General features: G+C 32.5%; 2 protein-coding genes across 2 annotated transcripts; both read left to right on the top strand.

The window, feature by feature from the left end:
* The first annotated feature begins 2,560 nt into the window (after positions 1–2,560).
* On the top strand, positions 2,561–4,852 carry LOC133307194 (uncharacterized). The gene has a single exon (XM_061507652.1). The coding sequence runs from the start codon at positions 2,561–2,563 to the stop codon at positions 4,850–4,852; it is 2,292 nt and encodes a 763-aa protein (XP_061363636.1).
* A 9,389-nt stretch (positions 4,853–14,241) lies between these two features.
* On the top strand, positions 14,242–14,950 carry LOC133307217 (glutaredoxin-C9-like). Its single transcript, XM_061507691.1, has one exon. It carries the CDS (start codon positions 14,317–14,319, stop codon positions 14,812–14,814), a length of 498 nt encoding a protein of 165 aa, XP_061363675.1. The 5' UTR covers positions 14,242–14,316; the 3' UTR covers positions 14,815–14,950.
* The last annotated feature ends 6,618 nt before the right edge of the window (positions 14,951–21,568 follow it).

Below are 21,568 nucleotides of genomic sequence, written 5' to 3' on the forward strand. Positions count from 1 at the left end.
AACCTATTTAAATTGCTATGCTTTCATGTGTCTTTAAGTTCTATCTTCAATTTGAGACTTTTTATAAACTTTTTGTCATTATCAAAATTTGCATTCTATAATACTTAGAAGATCTTCACCAATACCTCGGCCAGATCAATGATCAGTTTTGATAACATTGCTGAAGAAGCAATCTTGACAATTCAGATTTGAGGTTAAACTTTTGCTACAAAATATGCGATATGCTTGCTTAGTCCATGCATCTTTTAATAAAATATCGAGATTTGTCACGGTTTTTTGTTCTCTAGTATACGTGGAGGATGCTTCTTTAAGTTAAGCATATCCTGATTGTAAATCCTAAAAATACCATTGGCGCGCTGCCCCATGGTCTGATCCATGGTTTCCATTCACATTGTTATATATATGTATTTTTGGTGGGACATTAGTAATATAAGGGTCAGGATCATTTTACACCAGTGTAAGTTACACTCTCAATCTTATCCGTTGATTTCATTTATATCTAACGGTTCAAATTTTTTAGTAATGTGAGCCATTGGATATAAGTGGTTCAATGGTCAAGATTGAGGGTAAGACTTCTAACTCTTACACCGGTGTAAGAATATCCTGCCCGTAATATAATTTAGTATTCATATTTATATGTGAACAATTTTTTTGTTTTCATATTCTTACAATAGATTTTTTTATTCATATAAACTCATAGACATACAACATGGATCTGCTTTCACAATCACTTTTGTATTATATTATGATAATGCCATAATGGGCTCCATCATATCTGCTAAACGATAGTTGTTACTAGTAAATTAATACAGAATCGACATCATGAAGATTCTGATAACCAAAAATACAATATTAAAAACCTGATGCCGCTTCTTGGTTTGTTTGATTCATTTCATATTCAACCTAAAACGTCACATAAGAAAGTTTCAATTATTAATTTTTCAATTGTTTTTTCTTTCTTTCTTTTTTAAGCTGTCAATGTATGGAGATATTGGCCAATTGGGGATTCATTTGATATATTTGATAATTGTACCACGTCATGCTTTGACGTATTAAATTTTAATAAATTTACGTTATACTATATTGTGTGCGACGTGGATTTCAGATATACACTATATCTTTAGCCTAGCCAAAAATAAATATTTTTTGATTGGTTTGATGAGTTCAGGTACAGCGTATTTGCTATCGTAACGAAAGAAATCAAACATCACTTGTGATGATATATGCCGTCCTGGAACAATGGATGCACAGCATGTGTCATGGCTTATGCTCGTTATTAACGTTAATCTATCAATACACTCGAATATCTAAATTTATTAAATATTTAATTATAATCCTATTATGCAAAACTTTGATGTCAAGCCAACTGCTTTCGTTTTTCCGCCTTTGAAGAACTTAATCGATATGTAAATGAAAAAGCTTTACATTAAGACTTACTAATCCTTGGGTTTGATGTTTGTCATTTTAAATGACATAAATATGTCATTTTAAGAGAGAGATAGATACAGAGAATAAAAATTATAGAGAAGAAAGTAAGTAGTTTTTTTTAATTTATTTTAAATAAAAAATAATATTTTGTATCTATCTCTCTCTTAAAATGACATAATTATATATCATTTAAAATGACAAATATTTTTCCCCTAATTCTTTTGATGTAATATTCCTGTTTATTAAGTAAACAAAGGAATTTTAAGGGGGGAAACAAAAAATCATTCACACTGTACATCGTAGTTCATTTCATAATGGGAAAATGTTTGTTAATATCTATATGGGAATATAGTTTTTTATGTTTCATGAGACAAAATTTTCTCCATATACATATAAAAAAATGGATAGAACTCATTTATTTTCTTTTTCTCTTTTTTAATGGGTTCCACCCATTTTTGTTATTTTGTACATGAGATAAATTTGTCTTTGTAACATGAGAAACTATATTTTCTATGTATATATATATATATAAGGATCACATGTTATTTAAAAAAAAAATCAGAATACAGGAAATAAAAATTAATGAGATTAATTATTTTAAATTACAAAATTATACAAATATGAAGTTGTATACATTATTATGTTTTTCTGTGTAATATTGTTCTTCAATAAAATAATATTAAACACACTTATTTAACTTTTTTTTGTGTACTTATATTATAGAACTTGATAATGTAAGAAATTCGACTGATGTATGATAATAACTTTTCCTAATAAATACTGATTAGAACTTGATAGTGTTGTGCTACACGAATCATGATGTGTAACAAATTATTATTAAGTAGAGTCCAACAGGGGGCAGTGAATATGATACGGTCAAGGCTAGGCCCAAAAGGCTAACCAGTGCCCCTAGTTGGGCCGTAGATTACCATTTGTAAAATAGTGGTCCAATATTGATGGACCTGAGAACATTGAATGATTTTTTTGTATTAGTAGGATCCTTGTATCCGTATATAGGGGATTGTTGAGAGGAAATACATATCAAAAATAATAAAATTGTGTTCATTCTGTTCCTTCTCAGAGCTTCGCTCTATCATTGGTGCTTTCACTGGCTTCTCCAAGACTTTCCACCATGAAGGTGCAGGATCTTGCAGAAGAGTTTGGCACTTTCCAACTCCGAATAGAGCAACGATTGGATGAAAATCAGGCTCAAATCGCTACTTTCAACAATCAATTGCAACAAATTCATTCAGTGTTGCTGGGTTTGGAAAGTCGATGTCGTGACCCAGGACCACAGAAAGAACCATCTTCGTCTTCTTCGTCTTCGCACATGCAAGGGGATCCACCATTATCGTCGATTCCAGAAGATCCACCCCACACCAATGGGCAAGGCGGTGTTAGGGTTGACCATAACGACCCACGGTCATTTCTTAAGTTCGTTCGTATGGAGTTTCCGGCATTTCTGGGCGTGGATCCAAACGGTTGGATCTTTAAAACAGAGATGTTGTATGAATTGCAACATGTTCCAGAGGAGTATAAAGTACGATTGGCAGGGCTCAAAATGGAAGGAGCAGCTTTACCTTGGTATCAATGGTTGTACAGAGGAGGGTCTCTTAAATCTTGGACGGATTTTAAGACAGCTTTGTGTCAAAGATTTGGGGCTGAATCGTACATGGATCTCAAGGGGGTTCTTTCCAAACTTACACAATCGGGTGCTTTGAAGGATTACATCCGTGAATTTGAAGCCCTAATCAATCAAGTAACTGAATTTTCGGATGAGGTACTTGCTAGTTTTTTCATTTCTGGTTTGCATGCTGATCTGAGGCGCGCCATCCAATTTCATAACCCCACTTCTCTCCATCAAGCCATGAAATTGGCGGTGGCATATGAGGCCCATCATAGTGAGCTTCGTACTTCATTCCCGGCTAACTCCAAACCGCTCTATGGGAGGCAATCGGTGGGAGATCCTTCGTTTTCTTTGTCCCCACAGGTATCTCAAGTTAAACCCATCAATTCGGTACCAGCTTTACCTGCCCTCAATTTACCTCCGATTAAGAAGTTCTCACATGAATACCTGCAGAAACGGAGAGAGTCAGGTCTCTGTTATCATTGTAATGAAAAATGGAATGTGCGCCATAGATGTCAAGGGAGGATGCTACTGTTGATAGGTGAGGAGGATGAGTTGGGGGATCAACCAGATGAGCAGATAGTTTGGCAGCCAGAGGCCAAAACTATTGAAATGTCTGATGCAGCCTTACATTCAATGGTGGGAGACACCAATCCTCGGGCCTTGCATTTTGACATTCCATTCCATGGAGAAATGGTCCAGGTTTTAATCGACTCAGGTAGCTCTCACAACTTTATCAATAGGGAGTTAGTTGAAAAATTTGATTTACCTATGTCCAGAACCACTAAGATGCGGGTTTATTTGGGAAATGGAGAATTTTTGTTGTGTGAGAAAAAATGTCTTGATGTGAAACTCTTGATTCAAGGACATCAATTTGTAGTTGATTTGTGGGTTATTGAATTGCATGATTTGGGAATAATTTTGGGAATCATGTGGTTAGCCAAATTGGGAAGGGTGATACATGATTATGAGCTTTTAACCATGGAGTTTGAGTGGTGCAGCAAGAGGGTATTGTTGAAAGGGGGTTCTGATCAGCATTCCAATTCCAAATTGATGCTCCATTTGGGAGTACAGCAGTCTAATGCAGAGGTGGAGATGATGAAAGATAAGGTTTCTCCGGAATTATGGAAGGTACTAGTGGCCTTTCAAGCTGTTTTCCAGATTCCTAATGCGTTACCCCCATTTAGAGGCTGTAATCATTCAATTCATCTTGAGGAGGGTGCGAAGCCAGTATCAGTACGTCCTTATAGGTATGCTTATCACCAGAAGGCTGAAATAGAGCAACAAGTTGCTGACTTGTTAACTTCTGGGTACATACAAGAAAGTAGAAGTCCATTTTCTTCTCCAGTGTTGTTAGTCAAGAAACAAGATGGCACTTGGCGCATGTGTATTGACTATAGGAAGCTTAACAATATCACTGTTAAGGATCGCTTTCCTATTCCGACAATTGATGAGTTGTTGGACGAGTTACATGGGGCAAAGGTATTCTCCAAATTGGACTTACGCAGTGGCTATCACCAGATAAGAATGACTCTGGATGACGTGTTCAAGACTGCTTTTCGAACCCATGAGGGTCATTACGAGTTTTTGGTTATGCCGTTCGGCTTAACTAATGCTCCTTCTACCTTCCAAGCGGCTATGAATCACTTGTTTAAGGCTCATCTTCGCAGGTTCGTGATTGTTTTTTTTGATGATATACTTGTGTATAGCACTACCATGGAAGATCACATTCTGCATTTGAGGACTGCATTGCACTGTCTTTTGCAGAATCAATTTTATGTCAAGATGAGTAAATGAGTTTTTGGAGTTTCTGAGATAGAATATTTGGGACATTTAGTCTCGGGTGAGGGAGTTACAGCTGATCCCAAGAAGGTCTCTGCCATGATTCATTGGCCAGTTCCAAGAACCTTAAAACAGCTTCGGGGTTTCTTGGGTTTAACGGGATATTACAGACGATTTGTACGACAATATGCTTCTCTAGCTACTCCTCTGACAGATCTTCTTAAAAGTGATTCATTCCATTGGTCACCAAGCACAGATGATGCTTTTTTAGCATTAAAAAGAGCCATGACAGAGACACCTGTTCTGCGGCTTCCCAACTTTTCCTTGCCATTTATAATTGAATCGGATGCTTCAAACTATGGAGTAGGAGCTGTGTTATTGCAAGAAGGACAACCCATAGCATTTTTTAGTAAGAAGATGAATCAGAAAATGCAGTCAGCATCAACTTATGTGAGAAAGTTGTATGCAGTGACCGAGGCTATCAAAAGGTGGAGGCATTATTTGCTGGGTTCAAAGTTTGTTATAAAAACTGATCACAGGAGCCTTAAGGAATTATTATCTCAGACTATTTCTACTACTGAGCAGCAGAAGTATGTATGTAAGCTTTTAGGATTTGATTTTACAATTGAATATAAAAGTGGAGTTTCCAATATGGTTGCAGATGCATTGTCCAGACGACATGAGGAAGATTCTGCTGCCTCCTTGTTCTGTTTAGTTTCTGCACCCACTTATGCAATTGTAGATCAAATCCGTGCAGAAAATATTTCAGATCCTTACTTGTTGGGGTTGCATCAAAAGGTTAGTTATAATAATTGTGTGGATGTATTGATTACATCAAAGGATGGGCTGTTGTTTCATAAAGGACGATACTTGTTGAGTCCAACATCTGTTTTGAGACAAATTCTCATGACTGAAGCACATTCTTCACCACTAGGAGGCCATGCGGGTATTACCAGAACTTTACTTAGGTTGTCTGCTTCTTTTTATTGGGAGCACATGCGTAGGGATGTGACTTCATTTGTAAAGGCATGTCATATATGTCAATGTATTAAATCAGTCACTGGTCCTCCTCTTGGTTTGTTACAGCCACTTTCTATTCCAGAAGGAGTTTTTGAAGACCTTACTCTTGACTTTATCACTGGTTTGCCTATTTCTGCAGGGGTTTCAGCTATATTAGTTACTGTAGATAGACTGACTAAATATGCTCATTTTGGAGCTTTAGCAGGTAATTACTCGGCTGTGACAGTGGCCAAATTGTTTTGTGAAATGGTGGTGAAGTTACATGGATTTCCCAAGTCACTGGTTTCTGACAGAGACAGAATTTTCATGAGCCAATTCTGGTCTTCTCTTTTTAAGCTTAGTGGTACAGCTCTTAAAATGAGCTCAGCTTATCACCCACAAACAGATAGGCAAACGGAGGTGACTAATCGATATTTGGAGCAATATATCAGAGCATTTTGTCATGATCAAAATAGCAAGTGGTCTTTTTATCTAGGATGGGCTGAATTACATTATAACACTGCTCATCATTCTTCAATTGGCATGACTCTCTTTCAAGCTTTATATGGGAAGCAACCTACTCTAATTCCTTCATATCAACAGGGATCTGTGCGTGTGGCAGTTGTGGATACAATGCTTTCTTATCGAAATGAGTTGCTTACCAGCTTAAAGCACCATTTAAAGGCAGCTCAAAATCGGATGAAAATGGCCGCTGATAAACATAGGACAGATAAGAAATTTCAAGTTGGAGATTTGGTATTGCTCAAACTTCAACCATACAGGCAAATCTCTTTGGCTCGAAGAACTAATCAAAAGTTAGCCAAAAGGTATTTTGGCCCCTTTCCGGTTAAGAAGGTATTGAGTAAGGTAGCATACCAATTAGAATTACCTCCACACTCTCGAATTCATCCCTCTTTCCATATATCAGTGTTGAAACCTTATGTTGGGAATTCCACTGTAGCAGTAACTGAATTGCCTGTAGATTACCATGAAAATCAACCAACTCAACAACCATTGGCTGTGGTTTATTTTCGTACCATTCATCAGCAGAACAAGGAATTTCGACAGTGGCTTGTTCAATGGTCTCATTCATTGGCAGAAGATGCTTCATGGGAATATGAAGAGGACTTGCAGAAGTTCTATCCTGAGTTGGACCTTGAGGTCAAGGTCCCTTTTGAAGGAGGGACAAGTGATACGGTCAAGGCTAGGCCCAAAAGGCTAACCAGTGCCCCTAGTTGGGCCGTAGATTACCATTTGTAAAATAGTGGTCCAATATTGATGGACCTGAGAACATTGAATGATTCTTTTGTATTAGTAGGATCCTTGTATCCGTATATAGGGGATTGTTGAGAGGAAATACATATCAAAAATAATAAAATTGTGTTCATTCTGTTCCTTCTCAGAGCTTCGCTCTATCAGAATATCGAGGACGAGGGGCAATGACTTGGAAGTTGGAACAAAGAAACTGTAGTGTGTTGTGCCTGCCAATTAGCGTTTGCTATTTTTGAGTGAAAAAGAATAATAATAATAATAATAATAATAATAATAATAATAATAACAACCCTTTTCTTGTATTTAATACTCTGAAACAATGTTATTAGAACCGGACTGATCATTGACCCGACCGAGGTACTGGGTCAATGGTTTAACCGGTGAGTCACTGGTTGAACCGCATGAACCGAATATATATATATATATATATATATATATAAATTTATATTTTATACTTAATTATATAATAAATATTTTGAATGGTGTTATCTAAACAATATCTTGATGTAGTTTAGTGGTATTTGCTATGTTGTATATCTTCAATGGAAGGAGTTCAAATCCCATTGGATGCAATTTTTGAATTAATTCTCTTAACTTAATAGTTATATATTAAATGGTATATTTTATTCAACTGATGATGGTGGTCTAGTGGTTTGAAATGGCGCTCCTCTCACTTTAATGTGCCGGGTTCAAATATTTTGTAGCTAATTTTAAAAACCCGGTTTAATGAGAAAACCGATAATGGTTCATCGGTTGAACCAAGATTTATCATCGTGATAGCCCGGTGACCCCTTGAATGAAAGAGATCTGTTTGATTGTTGTTTTTAAAAAAAAAACTAAAAGACTCGTTTGGTAAGGCCTGTTTTGTAAAAAATGTTTTGAAAACTATAATTGTTTTTTTGTTTTTAGAATCAAAATTAGAGAATATGTCTGAGTTTTTTTTTGTTTTCTGTTTTGGTTTTTAACTTTCAAAAATAAATAAAGGAAAAAATATCTATCCTTTTAAAGGATATAAGCTTATATCCTTTTAGATCCTAACCGTTGATTTTCGTCCATCAACGGTTATAATCTATTGGGTCAAACTTAATGGGCCAAAATTATTATTAATTAATTAATAATTTTGATCCAATAAATTATAACCGTTGATGGACGGAAATCAACGATTAGGATCTAAAAGGATATAAACTTATATCATTTAAAATGACAGATGTTATTCCCATAAATAAATATAGAAAACAATTGTTTCCATAACTATTTTACGAAACAGTTTTAAGAATAAAAAAATCTGAACACAATCAAACAGGCCCTTAGATAACGTATTTCATAATGTGCCGGTTCCTGATGTCAGCATCTTGCTAACAACCAAACCAGCCACGTAACCAGTAAACACTGCTCTGAAAGAAAGAGATTTAGATAACCAGGATTTATCATCATGATAGGCCGGTGACCCCTTGAATGAAAGAGATCTGTTTGATTGTTGTTTTTAAAAAAAAAACTAAAAAACTCGTTTGGTAAGGCCTGTTTTGTAAAAAATGTTTTGAAAACTATAATTGTTTTTTTGTTTTTAGAATCAAAATTAGAGAATATGTCTGAGTTTTTTTTTGTTTTCTATTTTGGTTTTTAACTTTCAAAAATAAATAAAGGAAAAAACATCTATCCTTTTAAAGGATATAAGCTTATATCCTTTTAGATCCTAACAGTTGATTTTCGTCCATCAACGGTTATAATCTATTGGGTCAAACTTAATGGGTCAAAATTATTATTAATTAATTAATAATTTTGATCCAATAAATTATAACCGTTGATAGACAGAAATCAACGATTAAAATCTAAAAGGATATAAACTTATATCATTTAAAATGACAGATGTTATTCCCATAAATAAATATAGAAAACAATTGTTTCCATAACTATTTTACAAAACAATTTTAAGAATAAAAAACCCTGAACACAATCAAACAGACCTTTAGATAACGTATTTCATAATGTGCCGGTTCCTGACGTCAGCATCTTGCTAACAACCAAACCAGCCACGTAACCAGTAAACACTGCTATGAAAGAAAGAGATTTAGATAACGTATTTTTTAATGGAGTCTATATATTTTGCATCTTTTTATTATAGAGAGGATTGAAAAAAAAAATTACAAAGGAATTTGTGACCTCTTAGTTACAAAAACTTTAATAGCATCAACATAATAAATTCAAGGGGTAATTGTTTCTCCTACAACACAAAAAATTATTGTGGATTTCACCACTTTAAAAAATAAAAATAAAATAAAGCTGGCATATTTTTTTTTTATATCTTTGTAGGAGGTATGCTTTTCTCTGAGAATAGAAGAAAAATATACCCCTAAATTCAATCCAAAAATTCAAATAGTTAAATAAAATTGTATTAATAATTATATATTATAATTCGTTTACTAAATAAAAGGAAACGAATCGGAGCAGTGAGTTATTTTTTCATGAATAAAAGGTTATGATTTTTTTATTTCGTTTACTAAATGAATCTCGCATATTCTTATTTTTTTTCTAACTTTATTTATTAAAAAAGTAATAAAATAATCAAATTAACAATAATTTTTTAATACAAATCTAACAACTATTTATGTATATTTAATCAGAATTAAATTTACTTGAACTCACCATAATGATTTTCCATTTGTCGGGTTATACCTGTAAAACATCCTAATCCTCAAATTAGATCTTGTATAAATATTTTTTTTATGTAGAAGACGTGTACCTTATATTTATCACATTTATATTTAGGGAAATATTACTCACTTTTTACATGAGATATCATCTTTTATTTTCTCTCATTTCGATTTTCGTACTCCACTTTTTTTTTTCTTGTAAAGGTGGAACCTACATATTTTCTTTCTACAACATAAGATATCTATGTAAAGAACCTTGGGATACACCACCCCAAAAGCTAGCTCAAAGGGTGGGAGTGCCCAAGGCCTTATAACCTCCACATTAGTTGCACATACAACCAATGTGGGACTATATATCTCAACACGCCCCCTCACACGAGAGCCCTTTGGGCTTGAACCGTGAAAATTGCACAGGCCCATTTTTTGTTTACCTTTTGTGCTTTTTTTTTTTTTTTAATTCCACTTTAAAGCGGAGGACGATGAGGCTCTGATACCATGTAAAGAACCTTGGGATACACCACCCCAAAAGCTAGCTCAAAGGGTGGGAGTGCCCAAGGCCTTATAAACTCCACATTAGTTGCACATACAACCAATGTGGGACTATATATCTCAACAATCTATTTTATGTTAAATGAGACTAATAAAATCTAGTAGAAAAATAACTAGCTTTACATAATTCACTGCAAGTGATGAGATAACAAAGTATTACAATTAGTCCTTGTGTAGATGCCTTATATTTCATTCCCGATCAATATTCATATTTTTTATATATAAAACTAAAAAAAAAAAATTCCTTCATTTTAATTGAATGATACATAACTAATTTTTTAATTAACATTAATATTTCATGGTACCAAACATACTTTAAGAAGTGGAACTGTGCATTACTTAGGTTCGAACGCAGCCATGACGTGATGATTCTGGAAGCATTGCTGGTTACGTGGCTGGTTTGGTTGTTAGCAAGATGCTGACGTCAGAAAACGTCACAGCATTCGTCGACACATGGAATGCATTGAACCTATTGCTGACGTAGGATTCGCTCAGCTTCAGCCCTTTCGCTTTCGCCGTCAACGACACGGCGTGTGTCATGTGCTTATCCTCGTTTTAACGAATTTTTGTACTCAACCTTTTTCTTTTTCATTTCGGTTTTTTTTTTTCGGTCAATCCAATCATATAATGGTTGCACGCGCCTACTATTTTAGTAAAAATATTAAATTTGTTAATAGAATAAATAAATATAAATATAAATATTTATAAAAAAATAATGGATAATATATAATTTTGTTCTTAATTAAAAGTATTATTGTTCAGAAAAATATTTCTGCAGTTAATGCACATAAGTTATTTGTATTTATTTCTAAAACGACGTCGTTTTGAAATTGAAAGATTAAAAAATTATAATTATAAACTATAATAATTATGAAATAAATTAAAATTACAAAAATACCATAATTTCTACCAAAAAAATGTCGCATTGGGCTTACTGCAGATAACTTATGTGCAGTAATTACAGAAAAACCGAATCCATTATTATTTCATAAAATTAAAGCTTGCTATTAATTTCAAAAATTTAAATAAAAAAGTTCATATTTATCATAACGTGTGTTGATTTTGAAATCGAACTGTTCAAATATATTTTTAAAAAAATTAAGTAAACTTATTAAAAAATATTACGAAAACATATAAAGTAAAAAAAAAAACAGAGAGAGGTGAAGCCGAAGTCAAAAAAATGAGGAAGGACACTACAAGAAACAAAGCACCTAAAAAAGATTCAAGGCACCGCCAAAAAAAAAAAAAATACAAGTAAATATTGCGGCTACCTCTTTGTTAGTGTTGATTGTGCAAGGATCATATAGTTTGAATTGGATTTGTTATATACATAATGAGATTTTTGTTTTTTTTTTTTTTGGGGGGGGGGGGGGGGGGGGGGGGGGGGGGGGGGGGGGGGTCAATGATGTATAATCAGATTTAATAATTCTATGTAGAATCAATTACATAAATTTAAACTCTTAAATAAGTTCATAATAAATACAAATTAAGTTTATATAACTTTTTTGCACAGTCTATTTCCTTTTTCTTATGTATAAATTTCACATAATTTATGAAAATTGTATGTCTCTCTTTTTATATATATTCACAAATATTGATTGAACTCCACCTATTTAATACTTATAAGAAAAAAGATAGGCATAAAATTTATACAAAAATCATGTGGATTTTACACATGAGATCCGAAATATTATCTCTGCTTTTCTCTTTCTGCCGTGTTCTTTCGAATCTTTAGTTTTTCAACAAAGCATTGATTGGATTTATACTTACTTACCAGTAACAGTAAAAAGTTAATGTTATGAGACTAAAAAAACGTGTACCATGTTTTAATTTTATTTAGAACAAAGAATGAAGCACGACACTTTAAAAATTCTAACGTGTTGTGTCTGATATTTTCTGGTACTCTCTGATACTTTGATACTTTTCGACACTTCAACACGCGTTGTAGAAACTCAAAAAAAGATTCAAAGATTGTGTTGCGTTGTGTTTTTAGTTCTAACTATTAGATTCGTTAGATTACTATTACTATTTTAATGAATTTAATATAAATATTTGTGATATCTTATGTTTCTTTACAAAATTAATTGGTATTATAATTTATAAGTTTAGCTTCTTCTTTTTTTAAATTATTGAATATTAAATATAGTATATGCAACATAAATTAAAAATATTATTCAATATCAAAATGTGTCTTAACATGTCAAAATCTAACATTTTTTAGAATTAACGTGTCGAAGTATCTATCGTATCTCGTGTTCCGTGTCGATATCGGTGACGCTTCGGATCAAAACTTTGAGTTTGCATTGATTTTATATTTTTTTATAGATATAAACTCTTATTTCTAGAAGAGAATTTCAATTAATATATAAATATTGCATAATGCACAACAATCTTAACACATCATTTAGTATACGTAAGTCCGTGTAAAAATTTGAATTGCATACGAAAAATTAAGTGAAAATATATTTTTTTAAAAAGAAATTTAGGATAAATTTTGTTTTAAAAATTACAATTTTTTAAGAAATAGAAATGTTCTACACTTCAAATTATTTCAATGTAAATAATTCTCTTAATAATGATAAGTAACTATAAATTCTTTCAGAGATTTTTTCTCTTTATATTTGAGCACCTTATTATTAATTTTAGGACTTCAGAAGATGAAGTTAAGTTTTAAATGTCTTAATTTATTATCGATTTTTGAATTTCATTCCAAATATTTATTTCATTTTCTAAAGTCCCGATAATATAAATTCAAAACTTATCTCAACTCTGAGAGTTGCATAAAACTGTCCCCGAAAGATTCAACTAAAGGATAGCACATATTAATTCAGGGTTGGCTTTTCTTACGGTGATTGTAGATAACTTATTTATATTGAGTTCAAAATGTCATTATTTTAAACAGAAATCATAGTATTTTTGTAATTATAATTTATTTAAGGTTATAATATTTTTTTTATTTTTCAACCCAAAACGATATAGTTTTGGAAGCGAATATAGATAACATGTCTACATTTATTGTAGAAACATTAAAGTCATTAATTTGTGAAAGAAACAAGTGCAATTTATTCAAATAAATAAAATATTATAGTTAAACATCCTTAAAAACAAAGAGATGGTGTAGTTTATTTAAAACATTAAATAAATCAATAGAAGTCCAATTCCATCATGTATATAATAAATGTGAAAATGATGCAAATAAAATTTCTCCTTTGCCATAAGATTAAAAAAAAAATGTAACCACCATCAAGTATGTATATCAACTACCATGAATTTCTTTCAACTTATTTAATGGTTTTGAATTTGAATTCTTGATATTCAATTATATTAAAATTTTAATATGGAGAGTTTTTTCACTTTTATAGTCCTGTCTCCTTCAATTCGATTAATTAATTAATTGATGAACCGATAAAGAAAATATCAAAAATTTAAAAATGAAAATGAAATTACTATCAAGTATATAAATAAACTGAAATGGAATTGTTAAATTCTGAAAACACAATTGTGTTAAAATTTTGATACAATTTATATGGTCTTGCGGTGCAACACTCATTTAATCAGATAATTCATGAAGAGAGAAGAAATCCAAATCAAACCGTTGAGCACCGATAAGATTGAGAATTGAGAATTGAGAATTGAGAATTGAATTGGAAACAGAAGAAACATTTAAATTATTTTAGATTAAATAAACATGGAGGAACAGGACAAGTTGGGAGCCGTCCAAATCAATAGGTTAACAAAAAACAAAAAAGATGAGCAAAGTGACACAACCTTAAACGTCAGCCATTACCAACATGACCCAATGCCACCGCGTTCCTTTGACAAAAATTGCCTAATTCCCGTTGACGCAATGAGCAATGACCCTTTCAAATTCATCACACCATTTATATTCCACACCCTCTTTCAATATCTCCATAACCACAACCATAACCCACCCACTTCAGAACCACGCATCTTTTTCTCTTTTTCTCTCTTTCTCTCTTCCTTCTAACATTTACTCAAAACTCCATCATGCATCAAGCAATTCCTTATAGGTCATGGGGTCCTCTACACACCCCCACAACCCACTTCACCCCACACCCATTTATCACAGATTCTGACAACAACAACAACAATAGTAGTAGTAATAATAATAAGAAGAAGAAGAACAATCCTTCATTCTCTGTTTCATCCAAAGACCCTTCTGCAGCAGAGGGAACAATGGTGCTCAACATGGTTTCTGAAAACGCTGTTATAGTGTTTGGGAGGCGCGGGTGCTGTATGAGCCATGTGGTGAAGCGTCTACTTCTGAGTCTTGGTGTTAACCCTGCTGTTTATGAGGTTGAAGAGAAAGATGAAGAGGGTGTTGTTAGAGAATTGGAAGCAATTGATGGGAAACAGGGAAATGTGCAGTTCCCAGCTGTGTTTATAGGTGGCAAAATGTTTGGAGGATTGGATCGTCTTATGGCTACTCATATTTCTGGTGAATTGGTTCCTATGCTCAAAGAAGCTGGTGCTTTATGGCTATGACTCTCTCTGTTTCATGACATTATATTTATTTCCCTCTATTTTAATTTTTCATTTTCTCTAATTCCTCTTCTTTGTAAATTTCCGAAATGTTTATTAAAATCACTTTCTTTGAGCCTTCAATTTGGCAGGCTAGTTTGATGACATGAATTCTGATGTACTCTTATTGTTAATCAATGCATCATAATATTATGTAGTACATCAATTGAATATCCAATCATCAAGGAAACATAAACATTTCATCTTTTAATGGACAAGCTCATCGTACTAATGCTCTGGGTTTAGAATTTAGAATTAGGCAACAATACAATTTGATGCATTCGGTTGCGTGTCAGCTTTTTTCAATTTTGTTCATCACCGACTAGTCGACTACGGAAAACGAAAACATTCTCAAGTATTGCGATGCTAAATAAGTAAATGAACTACTAATATTGTATTTAAGGTGGTAATGCATACCTTGTTGGGGTTTTTTTTTATATTTATTGGAGATTTCTTTCTTCCTCTCTTTATTGGTTTCATGTGAAAATATTTGTTTGTAAAATTCATGTACTTGCTTTTCTTGTGCAAATAACTTTATATTTTTCTTTCTTTTCTCCTTCTGGGTTGACGTAAAAAAAGGTAGAAAACCTGGTTAATTTGTGCAGTTCTGAAATTCCTCTTTCTGGTGTGTTTATATTTTTTTCTTGTTATATATATGATTTTTTTAGGGAAGGATATTGTGACAACCAAGTTGTGTTACTACCAAGTGACTACCAATCAATCTCACCGTTGAATCGAGTATGTTGATCCAACGGTTATATTTATTTCCATCTTTGTATGGTCATGATTCCCTATATTTACATTAACGATTATATTTATTTTCATCTTTGTATGATTAAATTAACTTATCTTGTGTTTTTAAAATTATTTAAAATCAAACATATATATAATGACATTAATTTATTTATTTATTTATTCAAATAGAGATAACACCGTATATAATTTTGTACTAGTTTTAATGTACCAACCGCATCATGTTAGGCCCCAATGTCACGGGATCCAATCCCGTGTCCCAAACACCAAAACACTGTATCAAGTTAGCTTGATCTATTGAATATTAAGATTTCTATTTTTTAATTTGTTCGATTATTAAAAAAATGTAAAGAAATATATTATAATAAACAAACATGTTTCCATGATCCGTAGAACTTTTAAAAACTTCAAGCCTTTAATATTCATAAGCCTATCCCAAGTTATAATCCCCCAAAAAACCCTACCCTAGACCTTGACATATTTTGCGTAGGTATTTATGTAGTGAGAAAATTTTATAATCCTCATGATTCCATTTTCGGGTAATAGAAAATGTATTCCATTTTTTGTGTCCCATTCTCTTTATCGAGAATTTCTCTATTTATATTATAACTGAATCTCAATGTTTTAATAGCATTCAAATTCCGTTAACCCATATTGACTTTCTGCCTGTTTGGATCCTCTTAATTTTAAGCTAGAAGTTACTTATAAGCATAAATTAGGCCAAACAGGTTTTAAAAAAAGCTCTTATAATGAAAAGCTCTTTTTTTTATAACGAAGAAAAAAGCTGAAAATTAAAAGCTCCTAGGAGGAGCTTTTTTTTAAGCTCTTATCTGTTTTTCTTGAATTGTGTGTTTTTTTTTTAAATGAAGAGTTATAAAGATAGAGAGAGAAATAATTTTCTTGAAACATTGCTTTTAAATAATTTTTAAGCTAAATTTTTTATATAATTACCAAAACAGCTTTTAGCTTCTTTTTTTAAGCTCTTTTTTTTAACTTTAGCTTATAAGTAGCTTCTAGCTTAAAAATAAGAGGATCCAAACATGCTTTCATACGTACAAGTTTTCACTCCACCATATCCTGAATTTGACTGGGGCTCCATTGTAGCTACATCAACATAAACAGTGTAATTTGTTCATCTTATAGAGACATAATTTTTCATCTCCCTTTACTAGTAACAATATCAAATTATTAGTTTGAAGGGCAACAAAACTCCTCCCTTCCAAAAGCAAGCTTGTGAATTTCATTTGCATGACATGCTTTTTTCCTTTTAAACAATTTTATTGATGAGAAATGAATCATACACTGTCAATTAGGCAAACAATGGTTAGAGTTTTATATGAATGTTAACCCCAGTGGGACAAGTTTTCTGATCATATTTCCAGCCAAAGAGTCAGGAAGGAGGGCCTTTTTTTCATTCACCAGACTCCCGGAAAAGGATAATGCCACTCTTAGATTAGCAGCAATTAACACATCATATTACACATTAACAAGCAAGTAGTACAAAACTTACATAATCAAATTGCGTCCGTCCATGAATCAAAATCACGTGACACTTTGGACTTACTCCCACTTTGAATAAAACTTTGCACGGTGTGGAGGAAAAGATTTTTCTTCCTGTGGCCGTAATAGAACATTTGGATTCATCAAAGTAGATGTTTCCTCTGGCAAGTGCATCATCTAGACTGGAAGTAATTGATGCAGCTTTGGGTGAAACCGGTTCCTTACTTGAAATCTGAGGAGGATCCACAGAAGTGACTCCCAGTGAAACAGGAAGAGATCTATAATCTAGATTCTTGGTCCCTTTCTGTTACTTCAATAGAATGTAAATTAGCTTCTACACTTGGATCAAACGCTTTGTTTTCATCAGAACTGAGATGTTGGGTAAATTCAACATCAACATAGTACATTGGAATGAGAAAATTGTCAGACAAGGCAAAAGCAGAAGCAGTATGGCTGCTGCCATAGGAACTAATGCGATCAGATCAGCAGTCTTAAAATCAGCAGCAAAATCATCTAAGAATTAATTCTCCTGATATTATATTTGCTATTTCAATGTTCTCTGTAGGGTAAAGTTTGTCAGGTTCTTCATTGCTTCCCACTGCTGAGCCTTCCACCCACTGTAAATAAATTATAAAACAAACCATGTTAATGTGGCGTCTGTATATATCATTTACAGGGAATATGAGAGTAAAATTCATTCTCTTACTTATTCATGGGGTTCACAGGGGTTATTCTGAGATCTATATTCTGACAATATAGATCTCTTTGTTTCTCGAGTCTCTAGTGAGTATGACTCTACTTGAAATTCCAATTATCAAACAATTTCCTTAAACTTATGCTTCCTCTATGTTAAGCTACATTTTTTGAGCAGGAAACACCATAAAACATGACTTCATACTGAACATAAAAATAGCTTAAGGTCAGAAACTTTCATCATCGGCCAAAAATTCAATAATAATAATTGTTTTCATTAAGGCTTCATTGGACTAAGAAGGACAAATGAACTCCAAGTTACCATTCACAAAAGCACATAGGGCCATGTTGCAGACTTGTTGTATGTGGTGTGTTATGGCTCATGCCCCTGTCAGCATGCGGCTCAATCTTCATCTCAGATTGTCAGCAGAAAAAAGTTAGGGATACAACAATGCAAACAAGGGAGCATATACAGAAAATTTAGATGACAAATGAACCAGCATATGAATCTGAGTCAAGTCTGATTTCAAGCAGGAGAAAATAGGAGTTGACACAGACATACACGATAAGAATTAACGCATTTAAACATCCCAAGAGAAAAGAGTTTAACAGTTAATTCAAACATACAATAAAAAACCATCAGTGGATAAAAGGTCCCAACTGATAGCAAGAAACAAAAAAGGGTTCCTGTAACAACATTAATCGTATATTTAATGAATTATCAAACATCAATCATAAAATTAGCAACCAACAAACATTTGAAGTTTACCTCAGGTAGGGTACCATAAAATACCTCGTGAGTTGCACCTGTCTTATCCTATAACACAAAATTATCATATCTTCAATCCATAAGAGAATGGATCTCATAGTATTCGGCTTTATTCCAAAATAATCAATCGCTTCAACATATATATACCGAAGCGGGGTTTTCTGTATTTTGGAATATATCCCGAAGACTATGATATCCATGCCAGAGTCAATTGATCCAACCATGGATACCTAAACTTTTCTTACGATCACAACAAACTAAAAACCCTTTATTCTTATGAGGAAATAACTGTTGGAATTCAGCTTTGTTTCTTTGAAATTGATCTCAAAGGTTCAGCGCCGCACCATGTGGTTATAAGTCGTTAGAACTTAGAAACCACTATCTTCCTCTGCATATGTGTATACCTAATCTGTCTCCCTAAACGACGTCGTAAATGAATAATAGAAAGTGCATTAACAATAACATCTCTAAATTTTCTCTCATTTGCTATCAATTAATCTCGATTTTCACGATTTATTAATAAAGAAATGACCTTGCATAATCAAAACTTTTCATTTGTTTATAATTTTATCCGATCATATCAATTAATTTTTATTATTATTCTATGTATTTTATTTTACCATAATTATATTAAAAAGTAAAAAACAATGTCTATAATATGTTATTGTCAAATTAATGAAATTATGTTGAACGGCTTTAAGGTGCTCTTTGGTTCAAATGAAAATTTTAGTTCACCAGGAAAAAGTAATTACTATGGATCTACTGAGAAAGTGAATTAGATAGGAAAGTTAAAAAAAATTGTTTGGTTGGGACAAATTTTAACAGGCAAATTGTTTAAAATTTGTGTTACCTATGTTTGGTTGAAGAAAAAATAATGATGGGTAAATTGTATAAAATTACAAATATAACCCCAAAAACCATGTCCAATAAAATTACAAATATAAAGGGTATTTTGGTGTGGGTTGACTTTAACCTTTTTTCATTTACCCAGCTAACTAACAAAAATCATATCAAAGATGTCTTTCGTAACAGTGATTGATTCTCAATTTCTACGGCCAAATCTGAAAAGTTATGCAAATAGAAAGCCTATCTTAATTTTAAGAAATTGTCTACCAAACAAAGACTTCAACTATTGCCAAGTTGATTTGCATGAGTAACTTTTAAGAAAGCCACAACCAAACAGCACCTAATGGTACCTAATGGTTTCACTGGAGCCACTCAAATTTAATTTATTTGAAAATCTCATTTTTTTTCCCTTTTTTCTTTTGTATATATTATTTATATCTGAAAATTAACTAATTAGGTAAAAGAAATAAAAAAAAAATAATAAAGATTTATTGTTTCTCCTATAATGGGAAATAATCTTTTGTGACCTTCGCGTCGTTTTTGAGGAAAAAATTTTCTCATAATAAATATTAACGTAGTCCCAAATAAATTCAAATTAAAAAAAAATATCTTCAATCTCAAAATAACATTATTTTAATTCAAAGAAAATAATTTTGTCTCATGACAGGAACAATAAACCCAGGCACTAAAACATCAATCATACGTATGATAGTAAATTTTGCCATGTCATAAAATTGTCATGTAAAGGTTATGTGATTTTTCAAGTTGTTATAAATTTTATTTTGATAATGGCTTTGATTGAGAGATTGAATAGAAATATTTAATATTTTATGTGACTATTTGTAAATGAGTCATAGTTTAAGGAGGATAGACATAGACACAGTTGTTCCAAAATTATTATTATTATTTATTTACTTTTTTGAGTTTAGTCAACTCTAATTATCTCTTTGAGACGAGTTGGCTCTTTAGTATTTTTACAAGTTTTGACTTTTTGAGCAACCTATAAGGATTAATCGAGTTGGCTCCTTTGTATTTCTACAAGTTTCGACTCTTCTACAAGTTGGTTCCTTTGCTCGATTTCATGACAGTTAAGTCAACTCTAAATACCTCTGAGTACAAGATGTGTTATCGATGGAGATATTTAATGCCCTTCTAAAAATGACATATGAAAATCGAATGGAGACATTTTTCTTTTCACTTATCAACTGAATTTCTATCATTGGGTGTTTAGATGTTGTTCATAAATTATTAAGACACTAAAAACTTATGGGTTCCTCATGGACCTTCAACTTTTAAGTTATGGGCCATGGGATAGCATACGGGCCTATTATCTCTCAAATGGAAACAATATATAGTTTCATAACCTAGATATCTTTTACATGACTTCATACTGAACAAAGAAATTGCTTAAGGTCAGAAACTTTCATCATTCACCAAAAATTCATTAATAATAATTGTTTTCATTAATGCTTCATTGGACTAAGGAAGACAAAGGAACTCCAGTTACCGTTCACAAAAGCACATAGGTCCATGTTGCAGACTTCTTGCATGTGGTGTGTCATGACTCAGTGGCGGATCCAGAAAAAATTCTTTATCGTCGCACATTTAGTGGTGTTGCCCCCGAATTTTTTTTTTTGTAAAGACAGTTTAAATTAACGCTTTATATACAAGGTTATGAACTCGCTCATAATCTAGTTGCTTCCATAACCAGCTGCAGGGAATAGTTTGACCAATCATTTTCTCTCTAAATCTTACCAATCCTCCAAAACAAATATTAGAATATACTCTAGTACATCATACATCATCATTCTATTTTATAATGGTGAATGAAAAAGTCAACACTACCTGTACTCTTTTTGGTTCCTAACAAAAAATTCGATCTCCACTTTAGTCCTTTACAAAAAAAATTTAGGTACCTGCTCTCCTTATGAAATTCAAAGTGGGCACATTTTAGTCCTTTTGAGCAACTAATGTGGGTCTTTTTTGAATTTGTGAGGGATCACGATTTTAACTAAATTGATCCACCTTGAATTTCTTAGAAACCTCAAGACTAATTTTTTATAAAGGACTAATGTAGGGACTGTATTTTTTGTTAAGGACTTAAAAGGATATTTACTCCTAATATAAATATTTAACCAAGAGATAAATAAGAACCTG

The sequence above is a fragment of the Gastrolobium bilobum genome, unplaced genomic scaffold, assembly GCF_033153095.1.
Source record: "Gastrolobium bilobum isolate Gb01-03AN ecotype WA unplaced genomic scaffold, APGP_CSIRO_Gbil_v1 utg6974, whole genome shotgun sequence".
In the NCBI taxonomy this organism is placed as follows: Eukaryota; Viridiplantae; Streptophyta; class Magnoliopsida; order Fabales; family Fabaceae; genus Gastrolobium; species Gastrolobium bilobum.